A 12,793-nucleotide genomic window follows, 5' to 3' on the forward strand; every position below is an offset into this window, starting at 1 on the left:
TCCTGTCTCATAGATAAGATCAATAAGGAGTCTGTGAGGCTGATAGAGAAAAGTCTGTTCACACTGTGTCTCGACTCGCCCGTCATGACCATCTGTGATGAGAAGTATGTAATGTTTCTTCATCTCTTTAACTTCTCTCTCACTCTCTTTCTCTCTTCCTCTCACTCACTCTCTCTTTCTCTCGCTCGCTCTCCTTCTTGATCTCTCTTTTGCGCTCTCTCTCTTGCACTCTCTGTCTCTCATGCTCTTTCGCTCTCTTTCTCTTGCTCTCCCTCTCTCTCTCGCTCTCTCTCTTTTGCTCTCTCTCTCGCTCGCTCTCCTTTGCTCTCTCTCTCTCTTGTGCTCTCTCTCTCTCTTTTGTGATCTCTCTCTCTCTCTATCTCTCCGTCTACTTCTCTTTGTGATTGCTAATGTATTTTCCTCGGTTATCATCCATTAAAAACAATTTGATTCAATTAAGCCACTGAATCGAATCATTTGATTGAATCACTGAATCATTTGCTTCACTCTCTTTATTTATTTTTAAATGTTTCACTGTGGGATTTGACTGAATTTCTTTGTCTGATGGATGATTAGATACTCGAGCAGAATGGCAGCTCAGATCCTTCACGGAGGCGGGACCTACTCCAACAGTGGGAATCGTTGGTTCGATAAAACGTTACAGGTGGGTGGAGCTACAGAGATTAATGACACTCAAGAGTTTTTTGCCATAATCTTTTCTTCCCTCTGTGTAGTTTGTGGTCAGTGAGGACGGATCATGGGGTCTCCTGTATGAACAGGCCACAGCTGAGGGACTTCCAATAGCCACCCTACTGGATCATGTCCTTCAGTGCTGGTACACACACACACACACACACACACACACACCTGTCAATAGAAAGAAAGCTTAATCTTAGACAATCCTTATAATTTCAGTAAGAAGCCTGATACAGTCCGAACTCCTCTCGTTCCTCTGCCCATGCCAAAGAAGCTTTACTTCTACATTGACCGTGCCGTCAAGTGGGACCTGGAGATGGCCAAGCAGAACCTCAACATGTGAGTATCAGTGTGTCCTCGCCTAACATTTACACTGAACACCGCGGGATGTGGATCACAAACAGAACCTGTGGTTATCGAGCTGTTGGTTTAGTGGTGAGGGGTCACAATCATTACAACACAAAAGCTCACTGTTAGTGTCACATTCTCACAACATCTAATATACACAGTACAGCATTTCCTCTGTTCTGTACAGGACCATAAATGTTTTTGTGTGTCCATCACAATCATGGGCCAGGATTTTATTTCAGTTTAAAGTTTATTTAGATTACAGTCAGTGTTTCTTTAAACAATATATCATAAAATAAAATCTCTCTCTCACTTTCTCTCTCTCTCACTCACTCTCTCGCGTTCTCTCTCACTCACTCTCTCTCTCCCTCCCTCTCTCTCTCTGTCTCTCTCCCTCTCTCTCTCTCTCTCTCTTTCTCTCTCCCTCTCTGTCTGTCTGTGTCTCTCTCACACACACTCTCTCTCTCCTTCACTCTCTCTCCCCCTCCCTCACTCTCTCTCTCTCTCTGTCTCTCTCTCTCTCTCTGTCTCTTTCACACTCTCTCTTTCCTTCTCTCTCCCTCTCTCTCTCTCCCTCCCTCTCTCTCTCTGTCTCTCTCTCCCTCTCTCTCACTCACTCGCTCTCTCCCCCTCTCTCTCTCTCCCTCCCTCTCTCTCTCTGTCTCTCTCTCCCTCTCTCTCTCACTCACTCGCTCTCTCCCCCTCTCTCTCGCCCTCCCTCTCTCTCTCTGTCTCTCCCTCTCTCTCTCTCTCACTCACTCTCTTTCACACTCTCTCTTTCCTTCACTCACTCACTCTCTCTCTCACTCACTCTCTCTCTTTCTCTCTCTCTCTCTCCCCTTCACTCTCTCCCCTTCACTCTCTCCCTCCCTCTCTCTCACTCACTCTCTCTCACTCACTCTCACTCTCTCTCTCTCTCTCTCCCTCTCTCCCTCCAGCCTCATTAATGATCTGGACATCAGCTGCTTTAACTTCCAGCACTTTGGGAAGGAGTTTCCCAAAAAGTTGGGTTTAAGCCCCAACTCCTTCATCCAGATGGCCATCCAGCTCGCGTACTACAGGTGAGCAAAAAAAAAAACCACACACAACAAAGACTTATTAGATATTAAGATATTATTCACTGAACAAATCTTACAGACCTTAGAGATTTAAAACATCTGCTTCTGTATCAAATCTTCATCTGTGTCACAGACAAGAACAAACACACACAATCTGACTAAACACACATACAGACAGCAGAAGTCAAGAGAAATCTCAGCAGGTTGATCATTTGTGTGTGTGTGTGTGTGTGTGTGTGTGTGTGCGTGCGTGCTCAGAGTGCACGGGGAGGTGTGTGCTGCCTGTGACATCGCAACACTCCGAATGTTCCGAGGAGGACGCACCGACTACATCCGCTCCCCAACCAATCAGACGCTGAGATTCGTTCAGGCTTTTGATGACCGCTCCCACATTGTGAGTCACGTCAACCAATGGGAGAAGAGGAGAGGGAAGATGAACGTAGAATTAACTTTCTCTGTGTGTGTGTGTGTGTGTGTGTGTGTGTGTGTGTGTTTCAGAGGGAGGTGAAGGTGGAGCTGTTGCGTGAAGCTGTGGAAGCTTACAGTCAGCTGACAGATCAGGTGACTGACTCCGCCCACATTTCATTCAGCTACACAGCAATATTTAATAGCTAAATATATTTCATTTCATATTTAAAGCTAATGCAAGTTGTTTTACAAAGAGGATGTTGTGTAATGTCAACACGTGTGTGTGTGTGTGTGTGCGTGTATGTATATGTTTGTGTGCGTGCATGTGCGTGCATGTGCGTGCATGTGCGTGCATGTGCGTGCATGTGTGTGCATGTGTGTGTATGTGTGTGTATATGTGTATGTGTGTATATGTGTGTGTGTGTGTCAGGCTCTGAAAGGCCAGGCTATCGATCGCCACCTGCTGGGTCTGAAGCTGCAGGCCATTGAGGAGGGACTGAGCGTGCCCAGAATGTTCATGGACACGGCTTATGGGCTCGCCACGCACTGGAAACTCCGCACTGGACAGGTTCTCTCTCTCTCTCTCTCTCTCTCTTTCTGTCTGGCTCTCTCTATGTCTCTCTGTCTCTGTCTCTCTTTCTCTGTCTCTTTCTCTCTCTCTCTCTGTCTCTCTCTCTTTCTGTCTGTCTCTCTTTCTCTCTCTCTCTCTCTCTCTCTCTCTCTCTCTCTCTCTCTCTCTCTCTCTCTCTCTCTCTCTCTCTCTCTCTCTCTCTCTCACATTCACTCACACACACTCACACACAAACACAGCCACACACACACACACACACACTTTATAGAACAGACACTCTTACCCAGAGCTTCCCAGAAATCATTCCCGACTGAAACAGTTTCATTTTTATCTTTTCAATCAAAAATATCACTGCTTTCAAAGACGAGGAGTTTAAGGTGCCAATCATCAGACTTTACTGCTAATGAATCTTAACAATCAGGATTCTTTTCAAGTAGTTCTGAAGAATCTCTGAACCCTGTAATCCCTTTTTAGTCTTTACACACGCCCCAGTGCTGAGACAGAGGTGTGTTTCCTTCCTTCATTACTTGTGTCGTCTCTCTGACACGTAGCTGAGTTGTTCTTGTACTTAACTCTGTTTTTACTTGCAGGTTCCCGCTAACACAGACAGCGTGATGTGTTTCGGGCCTCTGGTTCCGGACGGTTACGCCGTGTGTTACAATCCTCAGCCGGATCACGTTCACTTCTCCATCACCGCCTTCAACTGCTGCGAGGAGACCAACGCCGAGAAACTAGCCGTGACGATCGAGAGCGCCCTCCACGACCTGCACGAGTTACTACAGCCCACAGCGTAAAGCTCCACACCGTATAACACCAACCAGAAAGGCAAGCTGGTATTTAGTAAGAAAGATGTTGTTTGGTGTCAGCTTCAGGATCAGGTAGGGGGCGTGGCCTACAGTTTGAATACATTAGCATATTCATGATGATGATGATAAACTATACAAAAGTGCTTCTGTCTACATCGTATTAAGATGAATGGGATCTTTTGAGGTTAACGTGTAACTAACGAAGCACGCTTCAGACACTAAACAAGGCTTGGTGAGTGATATTTCTGATGTGTTTTATTTCTTTAAGATAGTCAACATGCCTCATTTGCATGTTAGTAATCCATTTTGATATAAATATTTCATATCATGAATTTAAGTTAAAGTTCCTAACTGGAGCTTTAAAAACAAAGCGTACTCCAAATGCAGCTTTTTTTGACATCGTAAAACATTTTAAAAGCTTATTTGTGACTCATTTCATCAAGTTTCCTGCTCAACATAAACGCCGACTTCGGGACGGATCTGAACGTCCCGAACAGTTTTAATTAAAATGACGCAGGAAACACAACTCACTCCACTGTTTACTGCTCAGATCGCACGTCGGACAGTATCACGGCATTTGCAGTGCATTATGGGATCTCTTTATGTCTGAGATATGCATGTCCGATTCCACTATACAGTAAACAATATGCATAAGATATCTGCTTTCGTCTGAAAGTCTCGGCTTGTGTGTGGATTTGTACTGCAAACACTTGTACTTGATATATAAGGGTTTTGTTTACTCAGTTTTGGGAGAAAAAATAACTAAATAAAAATTTGTGTATTTTCTGTATTTTGTTGTGTATTTTTTTTATCTAGTATTTAAATCAAAAGATGAAAAAAGTTTGCTAACAAATTCCTTCGATAAAAATACAAGGAATTTATTACTGCAAACAATGATTGTAACGTGTCCAAACACTAGTTTAGATTTGATCAGAAAAAGGTTTCAGCAATAATCCTTAAAAAAGAGAAATAGTTTTTTTTTTCTTTAATTATAATCTGGTCATAAAAAAAAGATAGAAATAAAACCATGAATGCTACAAAATTGTAGATTGTCACGTGTTTTAAAAACAGTTAAAATGATTATGTGCCAGAAAATACCACTAAATGGAGCGATCACAAGGGGTCCAAGCACTTTTTTGGCTATAGTGTCCCATATCGTTATTCATGTCTTAACCAGAGTTGTTTGTTCAAGTTCAACTATATTTCATTTCCCGAAGGCAATTTTGTTGCAGGGGGGCGCGGTGGCTTAGTGGTTAGCACGTTTGCCTCACACCTCCAGGGTTGGGGGTTCGATTCCCACCTCCACCTTGTGTGTGGAGTTTGCAAGTTCTCCCCGTGCCTCGGGGGTTTCCTCCGGGTACTCCGGTTTCCTCCCCCGGTCCAAAGACATGCATGGTAGGTTGATTGGCATCTCTGGAAAATTGTCCGTAGTGTGTGAATGAGTGTGTGTGTGTGTGCCCTGTGATAGGTTGGCACTCCGTACAGGGTGTATCCTGCCTTGATGCCCGATGACGCCTGGGATAGGCACAGGCTCCCCGTGACCCGAGGTAGTTCGGATAAGAAATGAGTGAGTGAATGAATTTTGTTGCAGCATACAAACATATCACAAAAAAACACAAACAGAACATAAACAACATCTGCTTCATATTCAGTATGTAAGGTTGCCTGTATGACTGTACTGTGTACTATGTATGTACTGAAGACTGTTTCGAGGTTTAGGAATGATAAACTCACTGTGAGTACACATTATAAATTTTATAATGATCAGATGTGAATATCCTGTATTTTTTTTCGATAGTAAACTACGGATTAAAAAAAAAAAGCTCTTGAAGTTCAGCATAAGAAGGTCTGTCATTCATCCACATCGATATTCCACTGTTTTTGATTCAACGACATTTGTTCACTGTGAGAGGACACCTCAGAGATTTGGGTGAAATTAGTATATTACACATTTGTTGACTTCTGTGTAGTTGAGCCTCAGTAATGTGAGTTCTACTGATAGAAATAGCAGACTGACTACTTTACACACCGTCTACACGAGCTCTCTCTCTCTCTCTCTCTCTCTCTGCGCATGCGTGATATACTCTATTGCTTTTTTCTTTATGTTGTATGTTGTGTGATTTGAGTGAGCATAGAGTAGTGTGTGTGCGTGCGTGCGTGCGTGTGAGACGTTGTAGCGTTCACTTTTTCCTTGCTTTTCGGCGTCATGGCTTTAACAAGCCTGACCCGGAAGCATGGGTTTAAATTGCTACCGACTGTCGCGTGCACCGTAGAGGAGGCACCGCAGCGGTGGCTAAGCTAATCGGCGGGAGGAGCTTTGTCTCTGCTGGCCGCATGAATAAGGCTGTGGTGATATTCGTGGATGAGATCCACAAAGTTGAGTTTGTGGTCGCTAAAGGAGTTGTGATTAAGGACACACTAATCAAGGTTTTAGGGGGCACGGTGGCTTAGTGGTTAGCACGTTCGCCTCACACCTCCAGGGTCGGGGTTCGATTCCCGCCTCCACCTTGTGTGTGTGGAGTTTGCATGTTCTCCCCGTGCCTCGGGGGTTTCCTCCGGGTACTCCGGTTTCCTCCCCCAAAGACATGCATGGTAGGTTGATTGGCATCTCTGGAAAATTGTCCCTAGTGTGTGATTGCGTGAGTGAATGAGTGTGTGTGTGTGCCCTGCGATGGGTTGGCACTCCGTCCAGGGTGTATCCTGCCTTGATGCCCGATGACGCCTGAGATAGGCACAGGCTCCCCGTGACCCGAGGTAGTTCGGATAAGCGGTAGAAAATGAATGAATGAATGAATAATCAAGGTTTTCCCCCTCAGCAGCCCCTCGAAAAGGGTTATTTTGTCCAATGTCCCCCCCTACATTGACAATAAGGTACTGCTAGAACATCTGGCTAGATTTGGGAAACCAGTGTCTGAGATAAAACCAATTACAACAGGCTACAAAGATCCTGAGATGAAGCACATCTTGTCCTACAGGAGATTTGTGTACATGATCTTAAACAATAGGGATGAGGATCTGAATATTGTGTTTAAAGTCAAGGAAAATGGAGAGGAATTTGTCATTTTTGCATCTTCCGGAGTGTTAGTGTTTTGGGTGGTGAGGAGGGACATATGTTCAGGAACTGTCCTGAGAAAGAGGTTAATGGTGGTCAGGAGACAGGAACACAGGATGGGAAAGACAAGCATGACAGTGAGAAAAGTAGTGTACAGACAGAAAAGCAGGAGGAAATAAAACAGCAAAGCAGTAGCACAGTGGGTCAAGAAGGAAAAGAGAAAACAACTGTGCCAGGAGCAGAACAGATGGAGACGGGAAAGGAAAATCCAAAAGTTAATAATGACGATCCAGGACAGAACACAGGGACAGTTGGACATCGGAGTAGCGAGGAGTCTGTAGCTACAGACAGCACAGATCTGATCACAGCTGATGCAGGTTTCACTGTGGTCAGATCCAAAAGAAAGTCTAAAGCAAGCAGTAGTGGCCCTCAGACTAGGAAGAAAGGGCTTGTGGAGACAGAACAAGAAAAAGAAATTGTAAACAGTCAAGAAGCAGTGATGCAGTCGGGCAGTGAGCAAGACACCAACACTGACACAGACAGTGCCGAGGCCAAACATGATAAGGAACAGGCAGGTGTATACACAGCTAAGGAGATAAAAAGGTTTCTCCAAAAATCGAAGAACATGAAGGGAGTTAAAATAGACCAGCACTTCCCCGACAGACAAAGCTTTGTAGATTCAGCCGCAGACATCATAAGGGACAAAAATAAAAGCTTCATGCACCAAGAAATTTATCGTTTAAAAAAGCTCGTGACGAGGACAAGACAAGATTTGCTGTGCGATGAGGATGAAAGTGCATGACTTACTACTCTGTGACGTAATGCTTCTTTTTCTATGTTATACTTTTTCTTATGTCTGATTTTAACATTGCTTCTTTAAATATACGGGGAGGAAGGGATGCTAGAAAAAGAACAGAACTGTATGAGATAATGAGACTAAAGCATGTAGATGTGATGTTTATACAGGAAACACATAGTGATAAAGAAAATGAGTCCAGATGGTTGATGGAATGGGAAGGTGAAGGAGAAGTTCACTAAGTTCAGTAAGCGCTGTAGTGGGCATTCTCTTTGCCAAACATTTTGCACCAGAATCCTACACCACACAGGAGGTTATTGCTGGTAGATTAATGTTGGCTAAGGTTAAATATGAACTTTTTAATCTTGTTCTTATTAACATGTATGCCCCAACTAATGGCCCGGAACGAGTGTTATTTTTAAATAAATTATGTGAGCTTTTATCCAGCTGTGATTTTAAAGATTATCTGTTTTTAGGAGGAGATTTTATCTGTACTCAAAACAACACAGTGGACAGAAACCACACGGAACCCCACGCAGCATCACAGTATGCACTAACACGTCTGATTACATCTCATGATCTAGTAGACGTGCGGAGAAGGCAACATGGGAATGAGAAACAATACACATGGGTGCACTGCAGAGACAATTTTATTTCATTAGCTAGATTAGACAGATTTTATTGTTTTAAACATAATTTCAATGTTTTTAAAACTAGCGAAATAATACCTGTTAGTTTCTCAGACCATTTTTTAGTCAGATGTAGAGTTTTTATTGCTAATTTTAAACATAGAAGTGCATACTGGCATTTTAATGTTTCTTTGCTGAATGATGCTAATTTTATTGAGTCTTTTAGATTTTTCTGGACCTCTTTTAGAAAAGAAAAGAGAGGTTTCTCCTCCTGTAAACAGTGGTGGGACCATGGGAAGGTTTTAATCCAGCAGCTCTGTCAGGAGTACACTGCCAATGTCACAAGGGACATCACCAAGTCATTAAGAGAGCTGGAGATAGATATAATGGAACTCCAGGCTATAACTGAGTCCACGGGAAACAGAGGACATTTTGAGATCCTCAAAGCAAAAAAAGCTTTAATGGCGGATCTATTGGGCACAAAAGCAGAAGGAGCTCTCGTCCGTTCACGCTTCAAGGGAGCCAACGACATCGATGCCCCCTCACGGTACTTCTTCGGACTGGAGAAAAAGAACGGACAGAGCAGATTCATGCACACACTACTCACAACGGACGGTCAACACATAACACACTGTAATGACATTAGACGGTACGCCACAAGCTTCTACAGGGACCTGTATGAGAGCAAGCACAGTGACAACCAAGAGCTGTTAGAGCTTTTTCACAGAGGGCTCCCGAAGGTGTCTCATGAGGACAATGCTGCACTGGATGGCCCGCTGGTTCTGGAGGAGATGCAGGCCACCCTGAACTCAATGGCGGGAGGAAAGGTACCTGGAATAGACGGCCTACCAGTGGAATTCTACAAGTTCTTCTGGCAAGAACTGGGGGAAGATCTGCTGGAGGTTCTCACCGAAAGCTGTGAGGAAGGGTGTCTACCCCTGAGCAGCCGGAGGGCCGTACTCACACTTCTGCCCAAAAAAAGGTGATCTACAAGACATCAAGAACTGGCGTCCAGTGTCACTGCTCTGCACGGACTACAAGATAATGCCCAAAGCGCTGGCTAACCGTCTCAGGGATGTTATGGACTCCATAATACATGTTGACCAGACATACTGTGTACCCAATAGATCCATCATTGATAACGTTTCTCTGATTCGGGACATTTTGGACGTCTCCAGCTCATTGGCAAATGACCTTGGTCTGATTTCACTGGATCAAGAAAAAGCTTTTGACAGGGTTGAGCACCAATACCTCTGGAAAACTCTGGAGGCTTTTGGTCTCAACCCCAGTCTTATAGCGATGATAAAGGTGATGTACCAAGATGTTGAAAGTGTACTCAAGATCAACGGAGGGTTAAGCGCTCCTTTTAATGTAAATCGGGGAATCAGACAAGGCTGCTCATTGTCAGGTATGTTATACACTCTTTCAATCGAACCGTTTTTACACAGATTGCAAGTGTCTTTAAATGGTTTTATTCTTCCTGGTTTTAATGCTCCACGTTTTATCTGCGTATGCTGATGACGTTGTGGTTTTAATACAAAACCAAAATGATATCAAGGTCTTAGAAAACGTCGTTGCTGATTTTAGTCAAGTTTCTTCATCAAGAATCAACTGGCAAAAGAGTGAAGCCATTGCGGTAGGGAATTGGAACCTTGGCTTACCAAAACTAACAAGTGGACTGAAGTGGACAAAAGATTTTAGACACTTAGGGATCTTTTTAAATGATGAAAAAAAAAACTGGGAAGGAGCATTAGAAAAAATAGAAGGCAAACTAAAAAAATGGGAATGGCTTAAACCAAATATGTCTTTAAGGGGGAGGGTGCTGGTGGCCAACAATTTAGTGGCCTCAACACTGTGGCATCGCCTGGCCTGCCTGGAGCCCCTCAGTGGGTCCCTCAGTGTGTTCTCTTCCTCCCTAAGGACGAAGGAGGGCAGGGCCTGGTAGATATTCGAAGTAGAATCGCAGCTTTTCGGTTTCAAACAATACAAAAATACCTGATCGGGTCTGATTCCCTGATATGGAGAGATTTTATGAGTTTTATTCTGAGAAAAGTCAATGGTTTTAGTTGTGATCGCACTTTATTTTTAATGGACCCCAGTGTTTTAAATGTTTCTAACATGTCTAATTTTTATAAAAGTGTATTTAAAGCATGGACTCTGTTTGAACGTGGATCCCAAGGCCCGGCGGTCTCACTGTATTGGCTCCTAGAAGAGCCTTTAGTGGGAGGAGGACGACTAGACATAAGAGACACTTCTGCAAGCCTCATACAAACTCTGCTGTGCCAGAATTTCACGACCTTGAGGAGACTGGTGGACGCTGCAGGACCAGACTTCAAGGACACGAGAACAGTGGCCAAAGAACTTGGGATACGATCACTGCGACACTCTGAAAGCAACATCAGCAAATGGATTAACAGGTTATCAAAAGAGGAACTGCTTTTATTGAAGGAATATCACGAAGGGACTGAAACACCGGATAAAGGTGACCCTTTCCCTGAACTGGAACTGTTACCAAAGCTTCATGGTTTTAATTGTTTTTAATGGCATGTGGGGGTCAATGTTTTAATCTCTAAGATAAATCCAGATGTTTTAAAGACTTGTCCTTTTTGCACAGAAAACAGAAACTGTTTTTCACTGTTTTATACAATGCAAAAGACTTAACCCTCTGTTTGAGCTGCTGAAAACACTTTTTATCTCTTTTAGTGAAACATGGTCCCAGGTAGGTTTTATTTTTGGTGCTGGGTACAAAAAAAGAGAGAAAAACAGAAATGGGAACTGATTAATTTTATTGTCGGAGAAGCAAAGATGGCCATTTACATCAGTCGAAAAAACAAAATAGAGAAAAAAGTATTGATCAGTCCCATTTCTGTTTTCAGGGCTCTAGTGAAAGCTAGAGTCAAAATAGATTTGAATTTTTTTAAAGCAATGAATGATTTGAGTGCTTTTATGTTGAAATGGTGCTATTCAAATGTTGTCTGTTTTATTGATGATGATGATGATGAGAGAATTTTTAACACCCTTTTACACTAAACATTTTTTAAGAAAAAGTGCTGCTAGTTTTTTAACATTGTATTGTAATTTATTGCTTATTTAATAAAGGTGAGTTAAAAAAAAAAAAAAAAAAAAATCTCTCGCCCTCCCTCTGTCTCTGTCTCTCTCCCTCTCTCTCTCTCTCTGTCTGTCTCTCTCCCTCTCTCTCCCTCTGTCTGTCTCTCTCTCTGTCTGTCCCTCTCTCTGTCTCTCTCTCCCTCTCTCTCTGTCTCTCCCTCTCTCTCTCTGTCTGTCTCTCTCTTCCTCTTTCTCTCTTACTCTCTCTGTCTCTCTCCCTCTCTCTCTTTCTGTCTCTCTCCTTCTCTCTCTCTGTCTCTCTCTCTCACTCTCTCTCTGTCTGTCTCTCCCTCTCTCTGTCTGTCTGTCCCACTCTCTGTCTGTCTCTCCCTCTCTCTGTCTGTCTCTCTCTCTCTGTCTGTCCCTCTCTCTCTCTCTGTCTGTCTCTCTCTCTCTGTCTCTCCCTCTCTCTCTCTCTGCTCTTGACTTGCTCTTGTTCAACCCCACCGTCTACTTGTTTGTGTTTTTTAACAGAACATATCCTGTTAAAGGAAGCACTTTCCCCACAGTAACAACTAATTTTTTGCAGAACGGAAAGATGTGTAATTGAGTAGCTTGTGTCACAGAGCAGAGCTAAATCTACATTCACCATCAAAAGTTTGGGTTTCTTATCTGTGACGGTGGAAGGATCTGGAAAATCATTGCTTACACGAGTGAACCTAAAGATTTAAATGAAAAATAAAATATTCATGGCACAATTTAATTGAAATATTTGATACACGGAGGATGTTTTCAGGGTCTAGCCAACATGCTAGCTTCAGCACGTGATGCTAGCACACTGTTACTGCTCACATCACGTCGCACCGCAACTACGTTTAAATCTAAACAGTAGTAAGAATAGAAAAGACGTGTTTACGTCTAACCGATGCTCGTTAAATCTGTGAACAAAAGCATGGTCTCTTCTTCAACCTGGCTGCTGAGATCTTGGTTAAACGTGTGGTCCAAATCGAAAGTCTGTCTGTAGATCTTAAAGGCGTGTAGTGAAAATACGTACATCGTTAAAAAGACATTTTAAATCAATAAACAAAATGAAATTTCAGATACTGCTGCATGATGTTCCGTATAAAAGGATTGAAACTTGTAAAATATTGAAGGATTGTGTTCAGTCATGTTTCATTTATGGTTCAAATTTCCGCATTCCTAAAATTCTTACTTGTAGAGGTCATTACTCTATACGATTTAGGGGTATTAAATTATGGAATGATTTATCTCATTTAGCAGAAAAATGTTCTTCTTTAAAAAGATATAAAAGATGTATAAAGAATTATTTTATTGCTGCTTTGTAATTGTGCTTTTGTTCATTGAGGTTTTGAAGTATTGA

General features: G+C 42.9%; 1 protein-coding gene across 2 annotated transcripts in view; it reads left to right on the forward strand.

The window, feature by feature from the left end:
* Positions 1 to 4,677, forward strand: part of cratb (carnitine O-acetyltransferase b) — a 9,801-nt gene extending 5,124 nt beyond the window's left edge. For both annotated transcript variants that reach the window (XM_060886910.1, XM_060886911.1), the window contains 9 exons: positions 14 to 104; positions 577 to 664; positions 735 to 835; positions 916 to 1,035; positions 1,983 to 2,105; positions 2,361 to 2,496; positions 2,601 to 2,663; positions 2,941 to 3,078; positions 3,672 to 4,677. In XM_060886910.1, coding sequence (XP_060742893.1) covers positions 14 to 104; positions 577 to 664; positions 735 to 835; positions 916 to 1,035; positions 1,983 to 2,105; positions 2,361 to 2,496; positions 2,601 to 2,663; positions 2,941 to 3,078; positions 3,672 to 3,875 — 1,064 coding nt within the window. In that variant the 3' untranslated portion in view covers positions 3,876 to 4,677. The remainder of the gene's footprint in view (positions 1 to 13; positions 105 to 576; positions 665 to 734; positions 836 to 915; positions 1,036 to 1,982; positions 2,106 to 2,360; positions 2,497 to 2,600; positions 2,664 to 2,940; positions 3,079 to 3,671) is intronic.
* Positions 4,678 to 12,793: the final 8,116 nt, after the last annotated feature.

The sequence above is a fragment of the Tachysurus vachellii genome, chromosome 14 (assembly GCF_030014155.1).
Source record: "Tachysurus vachellii isolate PV-2020 chromosome 14, HZAU_Pvac_v1, whole genome shotgun sequence".
Classification (NCBI taxonomy): domain Eukaryota; kingdom Metazoa; phylum Chordata; class Actinopteri; order Siluriformes; family Bagridae; genus Tachysurus; species Tachysurus vachellii.